The sequence below is a fragment of the Myxozyma melibiosi genome, assembly GCF_037950935.1.
Source record: "Myxozyma melibiosi strain Phaff 52-87 chromosome Unknown BZA70scaffold_17, whole genome shotgun sequence".
Lineage (NCBI taxonomy): Eukaryota > Fungi > Ascomycota > Lipomycetes > Lipomycetales > Lipomycetaceae > Myxozyma > Myxozyma melibiosi.
Genome location: NW_027042931.1, coordinates 25,048 through 47,427, shown reverse-complemented (window position 1 = coordinate 47,427; position 22,380 = coordinate 25,048). Strand labels below are relative to the sequence as shown.

Here is a 22,380-nt window from a genome sequence, read left to right as displayed (position 1 = left end):
TGGGAGAAACCTTGTTTACCCCGCGATTTAGGGCGCTGCTGATTGGCTGTGGCTGCGCGCTCCTCACCTGGCCGCCCAGATATCGAGTCTCCTGCTTGTTTTGTTCTGTTGAGTTGTTGTTGAAGTAGTTGTCGTTGTCGTTATTGTTGCTGTTATTGCTACTGCAACTGTTCCCTCTCGAGAGAACACCTCAGTCGCAGCAGCCTCTCGTCGTCACCCAAGTTGGTTGGGCGCGCCGTCGGATTGCCTCAATCAAGCTCAATCCGAGTGCGCCCTGCGAGCTACCCGCGGTCTCTGTGCAGACGTGTGTCTTCTTCTGCTGGTCAGAAAGGTGCCCGGAAGTGCAGTTCTTGCTGCTGTTTGTTCTTTGACTTGTCTTCTGCGACCCCGACTCAATCATGCCGTTGCGGATATACAACGCCCACACCGGGCGCACTACCGAGCTCAACCAGGAGCGCTTCCTGAGGTGCGTGATTCTCTTTTTACCCAGCTTCTCTATAAACGAGTGGGCTTGCTGGTGATCTTACTGACTCTGTTTCTTCTATCTAGTCTGGCCGATCTCAGGAACGCGGTCTCCATGCAGCACAATATCCCCACAGACAACCAGATCTTGATGACCGCGCGCGCCACTCAGCTGAGAATGGCAAACATAGCAACAGAGGTACCTTTCTCCCCTCCTGCCTTCTACTTCTCTCTTCTTTCTATATTGACACCAACAACCCAGACCGAGCTCTATCTCTTTGACAAACTGCTCCTGGCCCATCCCAGCCCGACCCCACCGCTCACCAACCCGCTGCTGCCCCTGAACCCCCAACCCATCCCCAACATCACAAACGTCAAGCCCTCACAGGCAGAACTAGTCGACCTCTTTGAAGCCCGCGCAGACTGGGCGCAGAAACTGCTCATGCGTGCAGAGTCGCTGAAACTCTCTCTCGGCTACACCGCTGCCGAAATCGACGTCATCCGTCGCTCGGTCGGCGTCGCCATGGCTCATCTTCGTCAGCACCTGGCAAACATCGAGCGCTCCTTCAAAGAGGTCGTCCAAACTGCCGTCAACCTCTCGCAAGAGTTTGACTCCACAGACTGGCATTTTTCGCTGCGGATCCTTGACCATCTCCCGGTAATAGACTGCTTCGGAGGCGGTACTTTGTCCTCCTGGGTAGACCATGACAAGGTCCATGCCATTCAAAACGATATCGAGTTTAACGATCAGCACATTCAAGATCGCATCAGGGACATCAAGTTTGTGCTTGACAAGGTCGCTACCGACAGCGAGGTTCTCGGACGCGATATCCAGGCCTCGGGTCACAACGATCACAGCGATGAAAACGATGATGATCCACAGGAAGGTATCCCGGCCATGCTCGAAGACTTGCACGCTATCGTCAACAAAATTACCAAAGGTATGTAATCACCTTATACACCTACGCTTCTAGATACATTCAACTGACTATTGTAGACGCCGAGTATATTGCCGATCTGCCGAGCACGCCCGCTAGCATGCGCTCCATCACCCGCCTGTCCTCTTTACATCAGCGCGAGTACCTTCCAAACATCTCCGCCTCCGTAGCCGAGCTATGGGAGCTCAACCGCAACGCTCAGAGCCGAAAGGCCTCCATTCAAGTGGCATCCCTACGACAACTACACACATTATCGGTCGTACAGTCTCGAGCATCTCCCATCCGTCCTGATCTCACTTCGATCGAGCGCGAACTCGAAACTTCCAAGGCATCGTTGGCAGTTTTGAAGCAAATGGATCAGCTCCCCTTGATCTATGGCTCGTTCCTGATCGAATCCGTGCAGCGCGCCGAATGGAGTCAGCGCATCAAGTCCCTCACTGGTGAAGTTGCCGAAGAATTTGCGACCTGGAAAGAAGACGAGCAGAAGCGCCGCTCGAAATGGCTCAAGAGATTCGGCAGCAGTCTTGAGAATTTCCAGCAGACGTTCAACAACAGCATTAATCCTGCTAGTAGCGTCAATAGCATTTACAGTCTCAAGAACTCAAACACTAGTATCTTGGCTGTCGAGCTAAACCTCGTTGGCGTGAATGAGCAGCCCGCTTCCGCATCAGTCACCAGAGAAGACGTGCACGAGTTCATCGAGACCTTGAAGCACATTCCGGGAACTGAGCATCTACATGCGGAACTGCAGGAAATGATCAAAGAGCTGGATCGGACTAACCACGAGCGCGTCACGGCCGCGTCTCGTAGACGCGAAAAGCTATTCAAGAACGGGAGCTTCATGGAGCAAATGCGCAGTAGCATGGTAGTCTCTGCCCAGCAGCGTTCGAGCCGTCAATCCTCGCCTGAGCTGAAGGACTCGCTTACCGAAAGCTTAGCGCAGGAAAACAGGATGCTGCAGGAGAAACTCAAGAGTTATGAATCGAGAGTTCGACGACTGGAGGATCTGCTGCATAGGCAGCAAGTGCAAACCTCCCAAGGAGTCCCAGCTTCTGTCCCATCAGGCAGCGGTGGTGGATACTTTGGGTTGGTGCCTACTGCCGCGACCAACGCGCATCCGATTTCTGTCTCTCGTCATCACTCTGCTCCGGTTGTCAATGGTTCCCCGCAACTGAGTCCTGGGATTCTCAATCAGTCCCCGCAGCAGCAGCAGAGGGTCCAATCACCAATTCCTATTCAACAGCAATTCTCTCAGCTCACCCCGCTTCCACCGCAGCCCCGCAAATCCCCGCCGATTTCGCAGTCGCCGCGCGCGTCCACGTTTGAATTTGAAAGTAGCAGGAAGCGAGGGAGTGCATTGCGACTCGATCGGATGTCAGTCGAGCCGAGCAAGGATCCTAGTGCGGCTGTTGCTGATTTGCGGAGTGAGCAGCAGCAGCTTCGTTCTGCTCTCGAGTCTGAGAAGGAGACCTCGACGCGGTTGAAGAAGCAGATGCACGAGACTGAGAGAAATATGCAGGAAATCGAGGTTATCAAGCAAGATCTGCTCGCGAACTTGTCTCAGCAAGAAGCCGAATTCCAGCGTGAGCGTAAATCTCTCAATCAAGAGATCTCGGCGTTGAAGGCACATATCTACGCGATGGAGGAAGCCGAGGAAACACTGGAAGAAAGCCGGGTCGACAAAGAAGGCATGATTGCGAATCTCGAGAGCGCGCTGGAAGAGCAGCAGCAGCGGGAGCGCGATCTCGAGGAAGTCAAGTCCGAGCTCGATATCGAGATTCGGAATTTGCGGGAGACGTTGCGTGCCGAGAGAGATGAATCGACGCAGCTTGCTAGTAAGCTTGGCGAGTCTACGCGCGCACAGCTTAGTTTGAAGTCTCGGACGATGCAGCTTGAGGAGTTGCTGCGTGCTCATGCTGAGCGGTCTGATGACGCTGCTGAGGACAAGGACGGCGTGCTGCCATATGATCGCGAAGGACTCGAGAACACGATGAAGGAGCTGCAAGAAGTGCTTGCGCGCCTGGCCGATTCTGAAGTCAAGACCAATAAGTTTGCAGAGGAGAACGAATCACTGCGAGAGACGATGGCGCAGGATAAAGCACTGATCAACCGATTGTGGAAGATGATGATGCCAGATAGTACTGATGAGGAGCCGTCGCCTGAAACCGTGGAGAGTACGCTTCAATCGCGCTTGGAACAGTTTGCTGACGCCGAACGACGATTGGGTGAATTGGGAGAGGAAGTGGCTGCTCTCAAGTGTTCTTTGGCAGAGCTGAAGGCCAGCCACGAGTCGCAAAGTGCACGCTCGCGTGACATCACGGTCCGGCTGTATACGTTCTATCGCGATACGCGCCAGCTTATGAATGAGTTGGGAATCGTTTATTCAAACTCGAAGGCGATGGTGCTGAAGAGCAACACACTCGAGGAGGCGCTGTACAAGATCCTTCCCGAATCCGAGCGCGAGAAACGGATAGCCGAGGATAATGGTGGAGAGAGCGAATCCGCCGAATCAGAACTGTCTATTCCCGAGATTGACGCTCTGCACTGGACGGGCGGGTCAGAAGCGGATGAAGGACTGCGATACGAACGGTTTATCAACGAGATTGAGTTTGACTATCAGTCGTTTTCAAAGCTGGTGCACAAGCGGATCCAGGAGGCCGAGTTTATTGCGCGCAAGTGGTATAAGATGGCGCGGCTGTATCGGGAGAAAGCGCGACGGGCCAAGAAGGAATCTAGCGAGAAGATTGCGTATAAGTCGTTCAAATCCGGTGATTTAGCGTTGTTTCTGCCGACGAGCAGTAAAGTGAACAATGCGAACCACGTGTGGGCTGCGTTCAATGACGGCGCGCCGTACTGCTTTTTAAGGGATGAGGAGCAGAATGCGCGGGCGTTGGAAGGACGGCAGTGGATGGTTGGCCGGATCACGAAGATGGAGGAGGACGCGGACGGAGTTCTTAGCTCGAGTTTTACGGACGAGCAGAGTAGGTCTGGTCCGATAGCAAAAGGTGATCAGGCGGCATCGACGGCAGCGGCGGGAGAAGAATCGCTAAAGACTGCGGTTGCGGATGGGCGTCGGTTTATTGTTGATGCGGTCGAGATCAGGAATGATAGTAATGCGGATAACTTTGTGCCGCCGTCCGAGACTCCGGTTGTGGGTCGACGGCTTTCGGCATTAGCAGCTGCAGCGGCGAAGCGCACGACGAGACCTGCTGCGACAGAGAGCGAGGTGCTGATGCGACCGGTGACATCGTCGGTGGTGGCGCAGTCGATTGCGCTGATGCAGCAGCAGCCGCAGGCAGCAGCCGAGATACCATTGGAAGCGAGTGAGAGTGCGCGAGAGATTCCGGAAACCTCTGAGTCAGGGATTTTCTATGGTGCTTCGTATCTGGCCGCGCAGGCGCGGTCACCTTTGAATTCACCGATCTCTGGGACAGACGATGAGGCAGCGAGCGAAGGGAAGATTAGTCAAGACGAGGCGAGAGCGGAGGGCGGAGTCTCGATTAATGACGAGCAGGAGGAAGAGATTATCAGCAGCACAGCGGCGCTGCAGCAATCTTTTGGGACCGACAGTGGTAATCGGTAGTTGATTATAGAGCTTTTCTCTTTTTTTTCTTCTTTCTACAAATTGCATTTTGGCAGGTTTTTATCTTTTACTTTTTATTAATTGGCGAATGGGTTTCATATTTCTTTTTTCCAGAGATGTTCTGGGATGACTTGGGTTTCTGAAGTGGAACTTGAGGAGTCGGTCGTTGTGTATGATTCTAGTTTAATGTTATAACAATCCCCACTCTTTATACTGTAGAGTCCTGCTTGATATCAGATGCCGGCTCGAGGCCATCGTGAATCTGAGTACGGATTAGCACTGAGCAGAGATGAAAGAAAGGAAAAAGAGAGAACTCACAGACTGAGCAAACCGAGCCCATTCATCGACGGCGACGATCCACGGATTCAGCTTTGGATCAGGCGCAGCATCGTGGCCCCAGATGTACATCTCTTGAAACGCACTGGTCGGGGTCCACTCTGCCTCCAACTCTTTCTCTTCCATCTCGCTTTCATCTTCTTCCTCGTCGTCGTCGTAGATGTCATCGCCCGGACGAGTGTACTCGTCAAACTCGCTGAATTGCTGCGAGACCGCGTCCGGCGGCGGCGGCAAGACGAGGCCTTGGAATCCCTTTTCCCGCAGCGCGATCCTCCGGCCTACGAACTTGCGTCCGCGGAAATAACTCTCATAAAGCTCCTCCTCTTCCCTCTCCTTCCTCCGCTCGTCCTCAACCGCAGCAGCAGCACAGGGGCGGGGTGCTTCTGCCGCCAGCCGCCGCTTCTTGAAGTAGTCTTTTACATTCGCGGGACCGTCGTGGCTGATCTTGCAGGGCACGATGTTGTGCACGACGGAGGGATATGATGCTCCTGATCGGAGTCGGTGTGGGATATGCAGCACTGCGCGCTTCCTGCTCGTTTTGTCTGTCGTCATCTTCTTTGCTCTGCGCTGTGAAGATACAGAATCAGTGTAAACAACAGCAAAGACGCGTCGACGCGTAGGAGAAGCAGAGTTCACGTGAATTAATGTAAGCAACGCGTGTTTTGTACCCGAACCGAGGAGTTCTTCGCGAAGGTTTCCGATTCGGCAGAAGCTTCTGCCCCTCCACAGTCGAACAATCCCGAGAAGTGAACAAATTGTGCAAATCGGTATGTTTGTGTGTTGGCGATGTGTAGTGCTCGAGCAATTGCGTGTAATTGCAGGACAGGAATTATAGAAACGACGTCTGAATGTGCTGACTCGGTGCTGTGCGTTTAGGAAATCATCATCGTCATGGAAGATATCAAGAACGGAATCATCGGCGAGTTGGGAACTCCTTCCGAGTTCTTTGAGGCTTTTATGTCTTATATCGATCTCTCAAAGACGTCTTTGTTTAGTGTGTTTGTCTATTGGTCGTTGGTATGAGATGTGGATGGTTGCTGACGTCGATCGTCTTGTAGTCTCTGCTGCTTCGATTCTCTTTAATCCCACTTTCTGGAACATCGTTGCCCGTCTTGGTAGGTCTTTCTTCATCCAAAGTTTGTCAATTGGTTGGATCATGAGGAGAAGTACTAACGTCGACTCTACAGAGTACAACACGCACGCATTGACAAAGATTGCGGGCAGCGCCAAGAAGGGATGCTACGCTCTCGCCGTCACCATCTTCTCTCTCGGAATCGTCCGTGATATCCTGTAAGCACAACACACCTCATTCTGTACCTGACTATTTCTGGTTCTAACTATTCTTCGTAGGTACGAGCGCGCTCTCCGCGACCAGCCGTACTGCGCCCGTCTCGACATCCCGCCCACCAAGATGCTTGCCGTTCTCCTCTTTGTCTACGGCAACGTTCTTGTCCTGAGCAGTATGTGGGCTCTCGGCGTCACCGGTACTTATCTCGGTGATTACTTTGGTATTCTCATGGACGACCGTGTCACCGGTTTCCCGTTCAACATCACCAACAACCCCATGTACTACGGCTCCTTCCTTTCCTTTGTCGGCACCGCGCTGTGGTATTGCAAGCCGGCTGGAATCGTGCTCTCGGGTCTCGTGTTGGTCATGTACCTGATTGCTTTGCAGTTTGAGGAGTAAGTCGTCTGTGTTTTTACTGTTCTCGTTATGTCTTGCTAATTGATTCAACTCATAGGCCCTTCACCGGTGAGATCTACGCTAAGCGCGAGCGCGAGCGCGCTGCTGCCGCTGACGGCAAGAAGTCGAAATAAACGACAAAACAGCTGTGAGGGTCTTCATGATCCATTTGTATATATAGGCTTTCAACAGTGCATATAGATCGACAGAAAAGAGAGAAAAGAGAGAAAAGAAAGAAGATGAGGAACAAAATGGATATTTATGAGAATACGATGACTGGAAATGGCATTTTTCAACAGATGCCGATTATATTATAACGAGCAATACACTACTTTGTCTCCATATATCTACTTGAAATAACTGATCTATATGTAGAAGATCGAGCACAAACGCAATAAGTTATGGCTTCTATTTGTCCACGTGACTAATTTGCTATCTCCCATCTCCCAACCAACCCCACACTCAGATCATCCCATCCTACAGATCAGTCGTGAATCTGAATATATATACTCATTGATGATCTTTTAACAACTTGTTGTGAATAATTAGGCAACAATGGATCGAATCATCTCTGTCTCTCTCGATCCGCCCCTCAACTCCGTCTCCTACGCCAAATCGCGCGTCCTCGAGTTCGACGCATTCGTCGTCACCACACCGGAACTTCAGGAACTCCCTCCTTCCTTCGAGATCCAGATCTGGTGGAGCACAAACGACAAAGAAGAGTGGATTGCGTCGTCTCTACATCTTAACCGCGCACGTGAGCCCTTGAGACTCTGCTCGGTGGCCTCGGCTGACGCGGGGGTGGGCGCAAGTGGCAAGCAGAATCACATTCATCAGTTCTCGATCAGCTTTGTTCCGCCGTACAGTGCGTCCTCGCTGCAGTTCACTGCCAGATACAGATTTGAAGAAAATACAGACTGGACATGGTGTGGCCGCATCGAAACCAACGGCGTCATCGAGCTATCTCGTCCCCGGCGCAACGGAGGCAACGCTGCGCCCAACCTGCATGACCTGTTCTCGGAAATCTCAACTGACCTTGAAGCTTCTGAGCTTGTCAGCGAGGTACCAAACTCAAGAGCTTGGAAAGTCAGCGGTCTCTCTGCACCGTCGTTGACGGAACCTACAAGAGCAGCGCTGGGGAAACCGATCGGTATGCAGCGGTACTTGTCCTTAGTTCGCATCCAGCATTCCTGGATGGGGCCTCGGCACGGCACCAAGGACTTTTTTATCGACAGGGAGTCGTTTATGGTTTTATTCCAGCGCGAGGATGGCTATAATGTTTGCGTGTTACCGCTTTCAAACTTGAAGGTGAGTTCCATCCTTATGATATATCTGACCGAACTCATGCTAATCTCCGCAGAACCATCTTATCTTTTACCTGCAGTCCGGAGGAGGGAAAATCCTCTTTGAGGTCTCCAACACCGCATCGGGCCATCAGACATTTTCTGCTTTTGTTGGCGTCAGCCGAGATCCGATGCAAGCCGTCCAGACTGCGTTTTACTCTCTAAGATCTAACGTTCAGACCTTGTCACCGTATTCCTCGCAGCTGCTTAACTCTGCAGTGCCGGGCGAGTCATCAGACCAGTCTGTAGAGCCCACCGTTCAGCCGATAGTTACCAGCGGAGGCTTGAGTAGGCCAGTCAATGGAACCTGGTATGAACAGTGGCTGGACTGTATGGGATTCTGTACCTGGAATTCAATGGGCATCGACGTCTCTCATGACAAAATCATGACCGCTCTCCAGTCGCTTGAAGACGCAGGTATTCGTGTCGGACTGGTCATTATCGATGACGGATGGCAACCCACTGATTCCAACCGGCGCTTGCTGGCCTTTGAAGCCAACGAAAAGTTCCCCAACGGTCTAAAGTTCACTGTCGACTCTATCAAGAATAAGTTTCCCTACGTCAAGCACGTGGCGGTGTGGCATGCGCTTCTGGGCTATTGGCATGGAATCTCTCCAGACGGCGAGATTGCTAAAAAGTATGAGCTCACCAAAGGACGCTTATACAATGAAGACGTATATGTCGTCAGTGGGGACAGCATCAAGCGTTTCTACGACGACTATTATGGATTTCTGTCTTCCAGCGGCATCACAGTCGTCAAGGCAGATGTACAGATGCACATCTACGATCTCGAAGGCGACCACATCCGTCAGAGCGATATCTACAAGCAGTATCAAGACGCACTGAAGCTGCAGTCGATGCGCTACTTTAGCAGACGTATAATCTACTGCATGGCCATGAGTCCGCAGTACTATTATTACGCGCTGATCCAGACAAACTACACAAAGCCAGTGCTGCGCAACTCCGATGATTTCTTCCCCAATATCCCATCAAGCCACCACTGGCACGTGTACTGCAACGCAATGAACAACACCCTTACTTCCTTGCTGCACGCGGTCCCCGACTGGGACATGTTTATGACCACTGTCGCGCCGTACTCCAGCATGCACGCTGCATCACGCTGTTTCTCAGGCGGGCCGGTATACATCACCGACACTCCCGGCTTTCACGACATGGAAATCCTTTCCCAGATCCAGGCGGAAACGACGCGCGGAACCTCAGTCTGCTTGCGGCCGTCGCGACAAGCACTGGCTCTTGATCCCTACTTCAATCTCAAGGATGGAAGACTGATGTATCTCACAAACTTCTACGGTGGCGCGGGCGGGTTCAGTCTTCTCGCTGCTTTCAACATCAACGAGAACGACAACGCAGAATTCGTCGAACCCATCCGCCGCTCGATGTTTTCCGCACTCGCCACCGATTCAGAATACGTCGTTTTCTCCTACAAGACTGGCAACACTGCCGAATTCTCGACCTCCAGCAATTCAAGCGACGACCCAGCTCTGATGCTAACCCAGCTCAAGACCAACGAATGGGACATCTTCACCGCCGCCCCTCTCGCCGTCGTCAAGTCGCAGTTCAAGACCACCAAGATCGGCGCGATCGGTGTCCTCAACAAAATCACCGGCGCGGCAGCTATCCAGCGCCAACAAATCGTCGTCCCAGTCACGGGCCGAGCGCTCCTCGACATTGACGTCAAAGTCCTCGGCACGCTCGGCATCTACATCTCTGAACTGTCCGCATCAGGCGGCATGGCCGCCATCGCGAAATTGCTCATCACAATCCAGGGTCTCGTCATGCCGATGTCGTCGCTATCCACGCAGGGAAATATCTTGAAAATCGATCTCGATTCGGCGTGGAGAGAACTTGATTTACAAGCTCGTTGGTCCAACGAGATTTCTTTGCGGGTTTACATCACTTGATACACCCTACACAAACTTATATATCTTTCGCTATGCTTTTTCTATTTTCTCGCTATTTAGCTACATTCATTACTCTATCTGTGTCTGAGCAGCAGGGTCGCGCGCGCATATGGAGGTTCATCTATTTCTTGCTACTTTTACTTTATTCTATCCGGGTTCATGGGGGTACTATTCATTTCGTTTCATTGTCATAGGGTTATAAGGGTTATAGGGTATACACTTCATTATGTAGGGTTTCATTTTATCTAACAGGTATGGGTAGGTAGTGCAATACAGTTCTTTTCTGTTCTTTATCAATTCATAATCTAGAGTAGTAATATGAGGTAGGCTACTCAGTCGCTGGAACAGGCAGATTAAACTCCCCGCAAAACTTCTCAAGCGCCTTCCTCGCCTTCGTCGCGTACTCCTTGTTATTCCTCCCCGCCTCGACCGTAAACACCTTCAGCAACTTATCTCTCAACTGCACATCCCGATCAACAAACCCCTTCATCTTCGTCGCCAGCGCGCAAAGGCCGTCCACCACTTTCTCCTTACCATCCCAGCTTCTTCCCGTACTGGCTTTAATCAAGATCGTAAACAGCTCCTCGGTCTGCGAGATCTGGTTCCCGACAAGATTACTCGCGTCGGTAACGCTCAGCGCGGCGGTCTGCCGCACGATCCATCGCTGGTTCTCGAGCTGGTCTCGCGCAATCTCAAGAATCTCCCCGAAATAAAGCTTGATCGCGCCCACGCCGCCCGTGTGCTCTGACCACGCGTGCTCGAATGGCTCGCGGATCGATTTGACTTGATCGTGTTTGGCGATGAACACGAACGGGAGGATGCTCGACGCCAGACTTGTCACGCGGTCGGGCGCGTGCTTGCTCAGCGCGAGGATTATGGAGCCGGAGATTTGGCGGTGGCGCTCTTCTTCGCCTTCAAAGTAGAGCTTCTCAGAGTACGCTACTAGCTCCAGCACGCGGTCGTCGCTGGATAGACGGGCAAGGTAGCCAGCAGCCGAGGCGAACGACGAGACAATCGTATCGTTTCGATCAGACAGCTGTGCGATACAGCTCTTCATAAACCGATCGGCGTACGGCTTGATCAGATCCATATGTCGAACGACTAACGTCACCAGCACACGACTACTAGCGACTTTCGAGGGTAGACCCACGCTTTTCCTAATAACAGTCAAAAGCTTGGGTGCCACCAACTTCATCGTCGGCGCGTCGAGCACATCAATCAGACGATCAACTGCATCCATCATAGGAGATGCTCGGATACTAGCCAACCGCGTAGCGTCAATAGCGTTCGCAGTCATGCCGTATTTGTCCGCATTCAGTGCGATGTAGTTGGCAGCTTGAGGCTCCAAAGTCGAGAGAAGACCCAGCATCTCCTCAAGAAGCGTGGGAATAAACGGCCGCAAACCGGATCCTCCTTTCTGAATCAGCTTCAGTAAAGTCTCGAGAGAAAACATCTGGACCTCCTGTGCCTGTGACTGAAGACCAGAGTTGCCGATCAGGAACGGGAGTAGTGTCGTCAAGGTCTCTTCAGCGTTCTGAGTAGACGCTCCAACCTCTACATCAATGATGCGTACCAAGGAATTGGCAAGACTGCGGCATAGAGATACACCTTGCGTTCGAACTGACTCTTTGATATCGTCAAGGGAGCGGAAGCTCATAGTCCAAATCCGCTCCAAATACGCCGAGTACTAAATTAGTTAGCAATCAGTTGCGTACACATTTGACATAAAAGGACTTACTCTAGAAGGCTGTGAACTATCCAGCAGATCCTGTAAAGCGGCAGCACTCGCCTGACGCACACGCCATTCCCGGTCGCCCATTCGTTTCAGCAGCTCTTCGAGAATATCGTCAAACTGACTCTCGATAATACTCGCAGAATCAGAAACCAGCGCGTTCCAGATACCTCTCATCGACTGCTGAACTGCCATATTCGGATCATATCTGTATCTGTATAGCTTGGGTATAAGGTTCTTGGCCAAGCGCGGGTTGGACTCGAATATGTCGGCCAGATTCGTTTTCGCCAAGATAGATCCTAACCCAAATGCTGCTCCCTTTCTAGTCGACCAAATCGCCGAACTTGAAGCGAGCGACATGAACTTATAGATCAGACTGGGATCTCCGGCTTCCGCCGCCAAATTCATAATCTACACTTGTTAGCCTCTTTTCCTTGCAATATCAGAGAATGAACCCACATCTTTATAAGTGGAGACTGATCCGTCTCCTGTGTTCAGCACACCAGGATCAAAAAGCTGTGTTTCAGCTGAAACCCGTCCAGCAGCGCTAGTACGCGAATCGGAAGTAAAGCTCTGAACCAAACTATGCACCAAATCGTCTTTTAGTCGACTGTCGCCTTTCTCGTACACAAGTCCGAGTCCGCGAGACGCCGACTCTTGTACAATATCTAGAGAGTCGTTAGCAAGCAACTAGAGTAGTGAAATGACACAATCCTACCTTCTCGATCACCCAAAAACCCTAGGAAGGCAAAGTGCATCAGTTTCAAGCGCGAGACTACTGGCTCCAAATGGCCACAAAACTGCACCAAGCTCAGAAGCCAAATGCAAGAACTCTTTTTCAAAGATGGCTTGGTGGTCTTTGAAAACTCTAGAACCTTATCTAAAATTATGTTGAGTGCTTCGTAGCCAACTGTAGGAGGCTCGAAGCCGCAAACATCAAGAGTTCGACGAAGAGCGGTAGAATCCCATCCGGCTCCGATACAGGTGAGTGCTTCGCCACTGCCGAGAAGAAATTCGATCTGCTTCGACTCGTGCAAGGCAAAAATTCTTTCGGCAGCAGCGATCTTCACATCAACGTCAGGAGAGCAAGCGTAAAGGTTACCAAAGGCTTGCATAGCACGGTCGTTATTGCTCGACTTTACGTTTTCCATCAAAAGATCACTAGCTTTCTCCAGGTCTGCCTGGGGCAGACTCGAAAGAACACCGTAGGCTCCTAGTTGAGAAATGGCGGAGATCGAAGCCTCGCGAAGAGCTGTCACTGACTGCTTTTCCAGGTTCTTCAACAGAGTTGATAGGTACTTTTGCAAATCGGACTCGTCCACTATCGCGAGATCTTTCTTCAGCTGCAATCGGGAAATGATATAAGAAAGGGAGATTGTCGCTCCGTGCGCTCGGGGAAGGTTCTGGGATAGTTAGCAACCAATTTATAAAATGAGCAACGAGAGTGCGACTTACCGAGCTGTCCTCAATGTTCTGCATGAGTTTAGTGATCAAACCTTTGATGCTCTCGTCGGGCAATTGCGAGGAGGTACACAGGATTCCCAAGGCATGTCCAGCAAGAACTCGCGTTTCTGAGCTGACAGATACACTGAGCGCTTCAAACTCAGAGACTCTGGCTGTCCAGAACGAGACGAGATCTTTCGGACCCATACTTAGAATCTCCATCCACATTTCACCAGCAGGAAACATCCCAGAAATCTGAGAGGCAAAACCAGAAAACGCGACTTCGGTATACTTTCGTAACGCAGGCTCGGATGAGTGCCAAGTTGCCAACAGATCAGTCACATTTTGACGAGCACCATCGTCAAACGCAACGGCTTCGTCAAGTTTGTGCGACCATCCTTCATCGATGATTGAGATTTTGGCATTCTTCTCCACAGCCTTCATCAACAAAATTTGCCGGGCAAATTGGAGAGAGGAAACGAAAATTGGAGGCGGGACCGTTTTGACATTGAAACTAGTTGATCCATCATCTGCCTTAGTAGACCACATCTGCTCAAGCGTTGCTAGCATATCACTAAACTCTGGAAAGTCGTACTCAGGACCATCAAATGTTTCTTTGCCAAATTTGAATTCAGGCCGATGGGTTTTCTGGAAATAGTATGGATGGAGACCCTTTTTGGCCTCGCTGATCACATCGGCTCGATTTGCGGGATTCAAACCCAAGATGCAAATATACCTCGCGACAGGATCACTGAATGGCAGGGCCGCGATACAGAATCTGAGCGCCAGAAACTGACAATTTGAGTGCTCACTGCCAAGATTGATTTGCTCCAGAAGAATTGGCTTCAGCTTGTCTGTCTGCTCCTGATCAAGAGTATCCAGGACGGGGATCAGACTGCTAAGGGACTCGTGGATCGAATTCCGCAAATCTGGATTGTCATGTTGAAGACTGTCAAACAGACTTTTGATGATGTCAAAATCTGTTTTCAAAATGTCGGGTGCGCGCTTGATAAGAGATCCCATTGCAACATATGCAAAACCTCTCAGTCGCAGCTCTTGTGAGTTAGCGCTCCGGGATACAATATATCCAGACTTTTGGAGATGCTGCTTGAGGGTTTCGACAAGATCCTTTGCAACAGGTTTAATTGTTTCAGGACGAGCAATTTTGACTACCCAGTTCACAAACTCAACGGTAGCAGATCTCAGACGAGGGTTCTCGGATGTAATACCGAATTGAATCGCGTCGGCCGTATTCGACATGTCGTTTGCAGCCCGCGCACTCTTACATAGGAGCTGCAGAATGCGGGCTCCAAACTGCGGATTCACTGGAGGAGTGTCCTCAGTCCCCAGATATAAATCGAAGAGACCCTTGACAATATCCTCGTCTTCATAGTCAACCGTGATTCTTTTCAGCATGTCACTCGCAGCATTTGCAATCTCGTTGATATTTTCTTGTGATCCCACAAATGCAGGCCAGAACTGCTCTTTCTCCGTCAACACAGCCTGAGAGAATCTAAGGGCAGCCATTTTGATAGGAACAAGGTTTGCGCTTGGGATTGTATCACGCGAGTTTGACGTGAGAAATTCGAATTCAGAAGGAGGGACACCGGGGCAACACAGTCCCTCGGGAGTCTCATAGGCGCCAGAAAAGGCGCTGTAGTTGAGCATCAAAAGACTGGTGAAATGCTTTGAAAGAAATTCAGCATCAGCGGGAGACTCGTCGAAACCAAACGCCGAGCGGATGTTGTCGGCTTCTGTTGATCCGCGGTCCGGGGCTTTCCATTGTGGGAGGACTTTGAGAACGATTGAAAACAGCGTTTTCTGGAACGTGCGATCATAGGAGGAAATTCCTTTGAGGAGGTCAGGTAGGATAGCGGTTTGTTGCTAAGATCACGTTAGTACAGCGTCTGATAGCAGTGAGAAGGACACATTATATACCTCAGCTGGCAATCGGACAATGGTCATCTGTATGTACATCAAACAAAAGCTACGCATCAGAGCAGCATCGCCTTCAACCTGTGGGTTCTTAAACTGAGCGAGAAGAGTCTCGGCAGGGAGCACGATCGATCTAGAGTGGAGCGAGATCAGTTAGTACTGTGAACACGGCCCGGTAAGCTTCAATGGGAGAACGAACGAGGACTTGACACGGGTATTGATATGGTTACATATCGAAACCACTTTATTGCGCACAGCAGGATGAGGAGAGATCAACTTCAAGAGCAGCGGGGCGAGGTAGACCTTGAGGAGGGACTCGAGCTTCGCATCGGTGCTGGCGAGGGCAATCCTCATCTCGACCTTGTTCACAAGCGCTAGTTCTGCGCTCGCCATGTTTCTGTCTACTCGCGTACAATTAAACGGCAGCCAAAAGAAAGAATCAGAGTCTTGATTCAATTAAGACGGTTGAAGAACGCAGAAGCAGCCGTGTCGTGTCGTTGTCAGCATATCGCGAGCAATGGCTCGCCGTGCGGCTGGGTTGATTAATAAGAGATGAGTCAGGTTCCTACTCCAATGCTACCTCGACTTCTATCACCACCACTATTTTTAACCAGCTACTGTTCTTTGTAGTTGAATCTACTCTGCAAGTAATAACTCTTCATAAACAAAGGTCCTCCTCCCGACCAACAGAGAAGAAACACCAAAATATAAGCAATTACATAAGCACACCGGCGCTGCTACGTCATCATCTTCCGCAAACCCAAAACAAATCTGCGTCGACAATCTTCGCGTCGCGCCTTTTTCACAACGATCCACCGTCGTCCTCGTCCTTCCGCTCGTCTGATCACATCAGCGCTCCTGTTAATCCCGTATACTTAACAGAATCCCCTTCCGCCAACAATGTCGCGCACTGCCACTGTCGTCGACACAACCTACTATGACTGTCTCGGGGTGGCGCCGGATGCGACGGCTCTCGAAATCAAGAAGGCTTACAGAAAGAAAGCCATCCTCCTCCATCCGGATAAAAACCCGAACGACGAATCCGCCCACGCAAAGTTCCAAGAGGTATGCTGTTCTGCTTTGAATCTTTCTATATCGTTATTCTTCTTGCTTGAATTACTCCGCCATGGCCTTGTTGGCCACTGTGGGGGTGGAAGAATGTGATCCCCAGTGACAGCGCTAACATCTGTTTTCTCTCATCTACAGGTTGGCGAAGCCTACCAGAGTACGTGGCCTACAAATCTCTCTGAAATCAGATAACCACTAAATACTAACGTGCATCTACCAGTCCTGAGCGACCCCGACTTGCGAAAGCAATATGATCAGTTCGGCAAAGACCAGGCTGTGCCTGCCGCTGGATTCGGTACAGCACCTTCTTCATTCTGTGCTTTTCCTCCACTGCAGTCACTGACAATCTATTACAGAGGATCCGGCCGATTTTTTCACCTCGATCTTTGGTGGAGAGGCTTTCTATGACTTGTATGTTAACCCCTGCAAGAGCTTCTGATTCACCCCCTTTAGCCTTATTGACCGTAAATCCCTCTTAGAATCGGAGAGCTTTCCCTCATCAAGGAGCTCACCAAGGCCGTTGAAATCAGCCAAGCTGAAGAGCAGGAAGAGGCCGCCGCCGCCGCTGCCGCTGCGACCGCCGAGACCTCGGGTTCTGCTGCAGAAGATACTCCCAAGACTACCGCCGCCCCTTCGGTTTCCTCCGCAACTTCCCCTTCAAGCCCCACATCGACCTCCTTCCAAACTCCCAGCTCGCCAACCAGTACTGCTGGCGCTACCGCGTCCTCCGCCGCCGCTACCGAGCCCACATCGACCACTTCCGCGCCGGGACAGCCTCACCCCTTCTTGGCAATCACGGGATCCGAAGATCAGGAGCACAACCTCAGCGGGATGTCTTCTGAGGGGAAGAAGTCATCGACCAGTCTTGACAAGGAGAAGAAGAAGAAGGGAGGCTTAACCCAGGCCCAGCGAGAGGAGATCTTGAAGCTCGAGCAGGAGCGAAAGGCGGCTCGTATAGAGCGAGTTGATCATCTGACAAAGAAACTCATTGAAAGATTATCTCTCTACACCGAGTCTGAGAAACGGCCAGATGTTATTCAGGCTTTTAAGGAGAAGACAAGAGTATGTAGTAATCTTTTTTTTTATTTTGCTTTTATGACAAGCAGTCATCTAACATCTTACTATACAGCTGGAGCGGGAAAACCTGAAAATGGAGTCGTTCGGAATCGAGCTTCTACACGCAATCGGCGGCGTCTACTATCAAAAGGGCAACTCCTATCGCAAGTCCTCAAAGTTCCTCGGCATGAACTCGATCTTCAGCAAAGTCAAAGAGAAGGGCTCGATCGCCAAAGACACCTGGAACACAATCTCGAGCGCGATCGATGCGCAGATCACGATCCAAGACATGACAAAAGCTGAAGAGAAAGGTGGCGATCACTGGACTGAGGAGACAAAGGCGGAATTCGAGCGCAGAGTTATGGGTAAACTCCTAAACGCTGCCTGGCGCGGCTCGCGATACGAGTTCCAGGGCGTGCTGAGAGAAGTCTGTGATAAGGTCCTCGAGGATAAGGGCATCCCGGCTAAGAAGCGCATGGAGCGAGCAGAGGCTCTTGAAATCATCGGTACGATATTCAAGCAAGCCGAGCGAGATCCTGATGAGGATGAAGACGCTCGAGTGTTTGAGACCTTGCTCGCAGAAGCCACTCAGAAGAAGCACAAGAAATCAAAGAAGCGGTCACCTTCCGGAACACCCGCCGAACCTGCCACCGCTTAACCTAACTCTTGCGTTTTAAGCTGTGTTTCTTTTGAATTTATTGTCAGGACCCGATAGCACTGCCGATTCCGAGCACTGCTGTCTTTGATTTAGAGGTGTAGGACTAGTATATATAGTGAGCTTGTGCTGTTACAGTTGCTGTTTTTTTATTAGGTGTGTACGACGTGTACTTCTCTACTTGTCCATCAACACCTGTTTTTAAATGAGCCGTGTTGGATGATTTCTTTTGGTGTCTTTTATTCCTTTTCCCACATGCAATTCAAATAATTTCCCACTCAAGATAGTAGAAGAAGAAGAAATGAGACTCAAAACTACCGATCCATCCAGGCCTCCTCATCGCCGGCCTGCGCACCACGTAACCCCAACACCTCAGACAGCGGTCTAAACCCGCCTGATGGCTGGAGCCGAACAAGCTTTCTCCGCGTGTAAATATTCCCCTTCATTAACCCCTGGTCGATCAAGCTGATACATGCGTTCTCAACATCGTCGTAGCTCCATTCCATTTCAGGTATTTTGAAAGGGAAAATAGCGGGGACGTCTGAGGAGGCCGGTGTGCCGGATTGGGCAGAGAGCGCGGGGTTGTTAGAACGGGTTGAGAGTTTGATGCCGAGCAGGACCGAGTCGAACGTGATATTATCCGGTTTTTTGGCGCCCAGCTCAACAGGAAGACTGGCACTATACACGTTTCTAAAACTAGCCGTTAGTGCTGGTCGTAAGAGTGAACTGAAACAACAGTGGCACTCACATTCGTCGAAAAAGATTCCGCAGTAAAATAATCTCACTCTTCGACCTCAGGAGAACAAACATCTTCTTTGCAACAAACCAATCAAAGTACCTCACAAGATGTTCGTTATATGCATACATATCCCCAACCTTCAAAGCGCGCTCAAGCGGAGCAAAAATATCTCGCAACGAATCGCCAGCAATCATGTAGAGTTCCGGTCTCGCGCCTATTCCGAGTAACAGGCTCGTAGGGATCAAGTAAGTGAGAATTGCCCGCTGGTTGTTTATCGCAGACGCTAGACAGTTGTTGAATGCCCACAAGAGATGTTTTCGCGCTCGGAGTAGCTCTTGCCGGAGGAAATAGAAGCGGCCGAGGTAGAATCTGAAAGTTACGCGCTCGGATCGGGGGTATTTTGAGAATTGGATCTTGGCTGTGTGGATATTTGAAAACACGTTTGCACACGCGGAGGGTTGATTGAGCTGTATAAAAGCAAGTTAGTCTCCACTGAGCCAAGCTAACTCTTCTATAGATATACTCACTTTGAAGTACGTTCGACATAATAAAACCGAGATATAAAGAATCACATCCTTCTTCGTGAGCGAGCCCTGATCAGGCGTATACCGCTCTCCTCTGATCGAATTAAACATCTTCAAAAGCACAGTCGACACATCGTTCGTCCGCACGAGCGTGTTTAACACATCGGCCGAGTCAAGATAGATTGCGCTGTCGGTGACGACGGTTGCGAAATTACGCACTGTCGGCGTGAGGATCGCGCCTCGATTGTTGCTGTATGCGATTTGAAGATTCCTGGAGAACCGTTAGATTCTGTACAAGAGATCTGACCTAGCCTTGGGCCAAGATAGGTAAACTTACGTAAAGACTTTCTCAAGAAGTGGATATGACTCTTGGAGATCAAAGGGATTCACATCTCTCGCAAAGACGAGGTACGTGATAGTAAACTCGGTAAACCCGGGCCAATCTCCATCAAAGTAATTTCTGGACTCAACTAGCTTAGATATCTCATTATTAGATCTCGTCGGGCCCTATGTAGAAGGTCAATAGCGTCAGTATCAGGAAAATAAATATTCAGAGATCTGTGGTGGGAGATGTATTTACGCTCTGGAGATCGCGCTGTAGCACTTGCAAGTCCTCGGACTGAATATCAGCAATGAAAAGCTGAGCTAGTGTCGGTGGAGACGACAAGTTCCGGTTGACCAAGTCGAGAAACTGCTGCAACGCCATTTGAGCAGGTGAAGTTATGATTTTGTGGGCATTTGCAGTGCTCGAGAAGGTCGATGGACGACAAAAGTTGGAGGAGCGCCGCACCCCTGAAAGGTCATCTCGAACTTTCACTTCGTCACCACAAGTCTTCTGCTGTGCTTGAGATTATTTTATTCATCTTTCAGTATATTCAATCGATACCCCAGCCAATAACTGTTGATTTACAATTTAGTTCAAGAGAGAAAATAGCGATCTGCTTACTTCTCTTACTCTATCTCCAGAGCACAACACAACCTCATGTCGGCACAGATGTTTGACCAAGCAGACGACGAGGATCTCTTTACTGATCTCTAGTAAGCCCTCATTATTCCGTGCCACTACTATTTATGCTGTTTATTGGCGATTACTGACAGATTAACAGCGGTGACGAATCACCGGCAATCAAAGAGCTGCCCAACAGAAGAGAGCAGTCCTCAACTACAAAAACCACACCACAGCAACCTTCGCAAACAAATCAGACCTCATACGGTCAAAGCTCACAAGATTCGCCACAGCCATACAATGACTACAGCAACAGCAATAACAATAACAATAATTCATGGCAAACGGAGGCGTCAAGACCGCAGCAGTCTCAGTCGGCTGGGGCTGACAACGACAGTGGATCCAGTGATGACGGGTATGCTTTGCTTCGTACATTTGATTATTGTGTAAAATATAACTAACAGATTGCTGCATTATTTAGAAAAATGTTTATTGGTACGTGGATATGAATATTGGAAGATAGAGTATTCCTTGATTGCCTCTCTTGCCACTAAGCTAACAATAAATCACATAGGTGGTTTAAACTGGGACACCACTGACGGTAAGCGACGCAATCGATCGACCTCAAGCTCAATATATAAACTAACACCTCCCCCAGAAACTCTTATGCGATACTTTTCGCAATATGGTCCAGTTCTCGAATGCCAGGTCATGCGGGACCCCGCTACCGGCCGATCGCGCGGCTTTGCGTTTTTAACATTCAAAGACTCGAAATGCGTGAATTCCGTTATGGTGAAAGAGCATGTGCTTGATGGGAAAATCGTAAGTAGAGCTTGGTTTGTTTCTAGTTATTCTATGCTGACTCGATATTTCTAGATTGACCCAAAGCGCGCGATCCCGAAAGACGAGCAGGAAAAAACATCAAAGATCTTTGTAGGCGGCGTCGCGCCCGGTGTCACTGAGCCTGAATTCCGCCAAACGTTCTCTCAGTTCGGTAGAGTGATTGACGCCAGTTTGATGGTCGACAAAGATACAGGCCGGTCTCGTGGATTTGGATTTATCACGTTTGACGGCGAAGCCGCGGTCGACAACACTCTGGCCCACTGCCCGCTCGTGATTGGTGGCAAGATGGTCGAGGTTAAGAAAGCGCAGCCAAAGGGAGTCGTCAACAAGGAGAGATTCGATGACGACAAGATGGATATGGGCGGGCGACAGCAGCAGTTTATGAAGTACGATGGCCGGGAATACGGTGGAGATGGTATGGCAGAGGGGATGGGTACAGATTATAACAGCGCAGAGTCGTATCCTAATGGTATGACTCCGTCTATGTTGGCACAGTATTGGTACCGTACTCAGCTCTACTTGAATGCGCTTGAAAAGATTCAGACAAATGGCTATGAAGCATCTGCCATGGCGTATGCTTATCAACAGCAGCAACAGCAGCAACAGAATGAGACGTCAGAGGAAGCTGGAAGTGGCAGCCCTACACAAAATGCTGGCAGCTCACAAACACCCGAACCATCAGATCGAAGACAGATGCTTCCCGCTGGACCTCAAGGAGGAGCCGGGATCCCGACAGGCCCGTCCCAGTCGGCTGGCAAACCAATCCCGTCAGGACCATCTGGGATCCCCAAAGGTCCATCATCCATCATTCCAAAGGGACCAGCCACCATGGCAAAGAATTTACCACCCGGAATACCCACCGGTCCAACTATTATGGCCCAGCGTGAGCGCCACAACACGCCTGGGTCCGTGGGCAGTCCTCAGAACTCTGATATTGCCAACGATCTTCCTATAAAACCGCCGAGCGGCCCAAAAGCCCTTCGGAATCAGCAATTCGCAGCACCTACTGGGCCGCGGCAGAATGTTCCTTTTATACGTGGCAGAGGACGGGGTGGGTATGGACGCGGAGGCGGGTATCATCCCTACTCACGGTGAATGATGTATTATTTATCAACAAATTAATATAATATATTTAACAAAGAAAACAACCCGTAACTCCATATAGGGTAAT

General features: G+C 50.4%; 8 protein-coding genes across 8 annotated transcripts; 5 read left to right on the top strand and 3 right to left on the bottom strand.

Annotated features, from left to right (window-relative positions):
- Positions 1 to 89: 89 nt before the first annotated feature.
- Positions 90 to 5,181, top strand: BZA70DRAFT_285832 (uncharacterized protein). Its single transcript, XM_064913802.1, has 4 exons — positions 90 to 466; positions 550 to 661; positions 725 to 1,403; positions 1,460 to 5,181. Exons 1-4 carry the CDS (start codon positions 399 to 401, stop codon positions 4,981 to 4,983), a joined length of 4,383 nt encoding a protein of 1,460 aa, XP_064765490.1. The 5' UTR covers positions 90 to 398; the 3' UTR covers positions 4,984 to 5,181.
- A 1-nt stretch (position 5,182) lies between these two features.
- On the bottom strand, positions 5,183 to 6,034 carry BZA70DRAFT_297915 (ribonuclease H2 non-catalytic subunit-domain-containing protein). Its single transcript, XM_064914582.1, has 2 exons — positions 5,302 to 6,034; positions 5,183 to 5,245 (listed from the first exon to the last, which is right to left on the bottom strand). Exons 1-2 carry the CDS (start codon positions 5,869 to 5,871, stop codon positions 5,192 to 5,194), a joined length of 624 nt encoding a protein of 207 aa, XP_064765489.1. The 5' UTR covers positions 5,872 to 6,034; the 3' UTR covers positions 5,183 to 5,191.
- Positions 6,035 to 7,291, top strand: BZA70DRAFT_285828 (methylene-fatty-acyl-phospholipid synthase). Its single transcript, XM_064913801.1, has 6 exons — positions 6,035 to 6,086; positions 6,196 to 6,313; positions 6,378 to 6,434; positions 6,507 to 6,609; positions 6,670 to 7,002; positions 7,062 to 7,291. Exons 2-6 carry the CDS (start codon positions 6,211 to 6,213, stop codon positions 7,135 to 7,137), a joined length of 672 nt encoding a protein of 223 aa, XP_064765488.1. The 5' UTR covers positions 6,035 to 6,086; positions 6,196 to 6,210; the 3' UTR covers positions 7,138 to 7,291.
- A 130-nt stretch (positions 7,292 to 7,421) lies between these two features.
- On the top strand, positions 7,422 to 10,545 carry BZA70DRAFT_261655 (glycoside hydrolase superfamily). Its single transcript, XM_064910900.1, has 2 exons — positions 7,422 to 8,311; positions 8,364 to 10,545. Exons 1-2 carry the CDS (start codon positions 7,559 to 7,561, stop codon positions 10,266 to 10,268), a joined length of 2,658 nt encoding a protein of 885 aa, XP_064765487.1. The 5' UTR covers positions 7,422 to 7,558; the 3' UTR covers positions 10,269 to 10,545.
- Positions 10,433 to 15,863, bottom strand: BZA70DRAFT_101526 (proteasome stabiliser-domain-containing protein). Its single transcript, XM_064909324.1, has 7 exons — positions 15,578 to 15,863; positions 15,382 to 15,511; positions 13,456 to 15,327; positions 12,719 to 13,403; positions 12,460 to 12,668; positions 12,007 to 12,411; positions 10,433 to 11,955 (listed from the first exon to the last, which is right to left on the bottom strand). The coding sequence occupies exons 1-7, from the start codon at positions 15,769 to 15,771 to the stop codon at positions 10,597 to 10,599; spliced, it is 4,854 nt and encodes a 1,617-aa protein (XP_064765486.1). The 5' UTR covers positions 15,772 to 15,863; the 3' UTR covers positions 10,433 to 10,596.
- An 8-nt stretch (positions 15,864 to 15,871) lies between these two features.
- Positions 15,872 to 18,444, top strand: BZA70DRAFT_285823 (X-domain of DnaJ-containing-domain-containing protein). Its single transcript, XM_064913800.1, has 6 exons — positions 15,872 to 16,443; positions 16,585 to 16,603; positions 16,667 to 16,741; positions 16,803 to 16,857; positions 16,926 to 17,508; positions 17,576 to 18,444. The coding sequence occupies exons 1-6, from the start codon at positions 16,279 to 16,281 to the stop codon at positions 18,158 to 18,160; spliced, it is 1,482 nt and encodes a 493-aa protein (XP_064765485.1). The 5' UTR covers positions 15,872 to 16,278; the 3' UTR covers positions 18,161 to 18,444.
- On the bottom strand, positions 18,445 to 20,179 carry BZA70DRAFT_285820 (uncharacterized protein). Its single transcript, XM_064913799.1, has 5 exons — positions 20,001 to 20,179; positions 19,758 to 19,927; positions 19,424 to 19,691; positions 18,906 to 19,363; positions 18,445 to 18,847 (listed from the first exon to the last, which is right to left on the bottom strand). The coding sequence occupies exons 1-5, from the start codon at positions 20,124 to 20,126 to the stop codon at positions 18,472 to 18,474; spliced, it is 1,398 nt and encodes a 465-aa protein (XP_064765484.1). The 5' UTR covers positions 20,127 to 20,179; the 3' UTR covers positions 18,445 to 18,471.
- A 16-nt stretch (positions 20,180 to 20,195) lies between these two features.
- On the top strand, positions 20,196 to 22,356 carry BZA70DRAFT_285817 (uncharacterized protein). The gene is made up of 6 exons (XM_064913798.1): positions 20,196 to 20,458; positions 20,527 to 20,781; positions 20,848 to 20,861; positions 20,941 to 20,967; positions 21,025 to 21,188; positions 21,243 to 22,356. The coding sequence occupies exons 1-6, from the start codon at positions 20,403 to 20,405 to the stop codon at positions 22,302 to 22,304; spliced, it is 1,578 nt and encodes a 525-aa protein (XP_064765483.1). The 5' UTR covers positions 20,196 to 20,402; the 3' UTR covers positions 22,305 to 22,356.
- Positions 22,357 to 22,380: the final 24 nt, after the last annotated feature.

Coding starts and splice junctions, on each gene's coding strand:
- BZA70DRAFT_285832 (XM_064913802.1), top strand. CDS start 399: ATGCCGTTGCGGATATACAACGCCCACACCGGGCGCACTACCGAGCTC. Junction 467..549: donor AACCAGGAGCGCTTCCTGAG/GTGCGTGATTCT, acceptor TCTTCTATCTAG/TCTGGCCGATCTCAGGAACG. Junction 662..724: donor TGGCAAACATAGCAACAGAG/GTACCTTTCTCC, acceptor CCAACAACCCAG/ACCGAGCTCTATCTCTTTGA.
- BZA70DRAFT_297915 (XM_064914582.1), bottom strand. CDS start 5,871: ATGACGACAGACAAAACGAGCAGGAAGCGCGCAGTGCTGCATATCCCA. Junction 5,246..5,301: donor GGGCTCGGTTTGCTCAGTCT/GTGAGTTCTCTC, acceptor ATCCGTACTCAG/ATTCACGATGGCCTCGAGCC.
- BZA70DRAFT_285828 (XM_064913801.1), top strand. CDS start 6,211: ATGGAAGATATCAAGAACGGAATCATCGGCGAGTTGGGAACTCCTTCC. Junction 6,314..6,377: donor CTCAAAGACGTCTTTGTTTA/GTGTGTTTGTCT, acceptor ATCGTCTTGTAG/TCTCTGCTGCTTCGATTCTC. Junction 6,435..6,506: donor GAACATCGTTGCCCGTCTTG/GTAGGTCTTTCT, acceptor TCGACTCTACAG/AGTACAACACGCACGCATTG.
- BZA70DRAFT_261655 (XM_064910900.1), top strand. CDS start 7,559: ATGGATCGAATCATCTCTGTCTCTCTCGATCCGCCCCTCAACTCCGTC. Junction 8,312..8,363: donor TACCGCTTTCAAACTTGAAG/GTGAGTTCCATC, acceptor TAATCTCCGCAG/AACCATCTTATCTTTTACCT.
- BZA70DRAFT_101526 (XM_064909324.1), bottom strand. CDS start 15,771: ATGGCGAGCGCAGAACTAGCGCTTGTGAACAAGGTCGAGATGAGGATT. Junction 15,328..15,381: donor TTGTCCGATTGCCAGCTGAG/GTATATAATGTG, acceptor ACGTGATCTTAG/CAACAAACCGCTATCCTACC. Junction 13,404..13,455: donor AGAACATTGAGGACAGCTCG/GTAAGTCGCACT, acceptor TAACTATCCCAG/AACCTTCCCCGAGCGCACGG.
- BZA70DRAFT_285823 (XM_064913800.1), top strand. CDS start 16,279: ATGTCGCGCACTGCCACTGTCGTCGACACAACCTACTATGACTGTCTC. Junction 16,742..16,802: donor TGTGCCTGCCGCTGGATTCG/GTACAGCACCTT, acceptor AATCTATTACAG/AGGATCCGGCCGATTTTTTC. Junction 16,858..16,925: donor GGAGAGGCTTTCTATGACTT/GTATGTTAACCC, acceptor AATCCCTCTTAG/AATCGGAGAGCTTTCCCTCA.
- BZA70DRAFT_285820 (XM_064913799.1), bottom strand. CDS start 20,126: ATGGCGTTGCAGCAGTTTCTCGACTTGGTCAACCGGAACTTGTCGTCT. Junction 19,692..19,757: donor CTTCTTGAGAAAGTCTTTAC/GTAAGTTTACCT, acceptor ACGGTTCTCCAG/GAATCTTCAAATCGCATACA. Junction 18,848..18,905: donor CGGAATCTTTTTCGACGAAT/GTGAGTGCCACT, acceptor GGCTAGTTTTAG/AAACGTGTATAGTGCCAGTC.
- BZA70DRAFT_285817 (XM_064913798.1), top strand. CDS start 20,403: ATGTCGGCACAGATGTTTGACCAAGCAGACGACGAGGATCTCTTTACT. Junction 20,459..20,526: donor GATCTCTTTACTGATCTCTA/GTAAGCCCTCAT, acceptor ACAGATTAACAG/CGGTGACGAATCACCGGCAA. Junction 21,189..21,242: donor ATGTGCTTGATGGGAAAATC/GTAAGTAGAGCT, acceptor CGATATTTCTAG/ATTGACCCAAAGCGCGCGAT.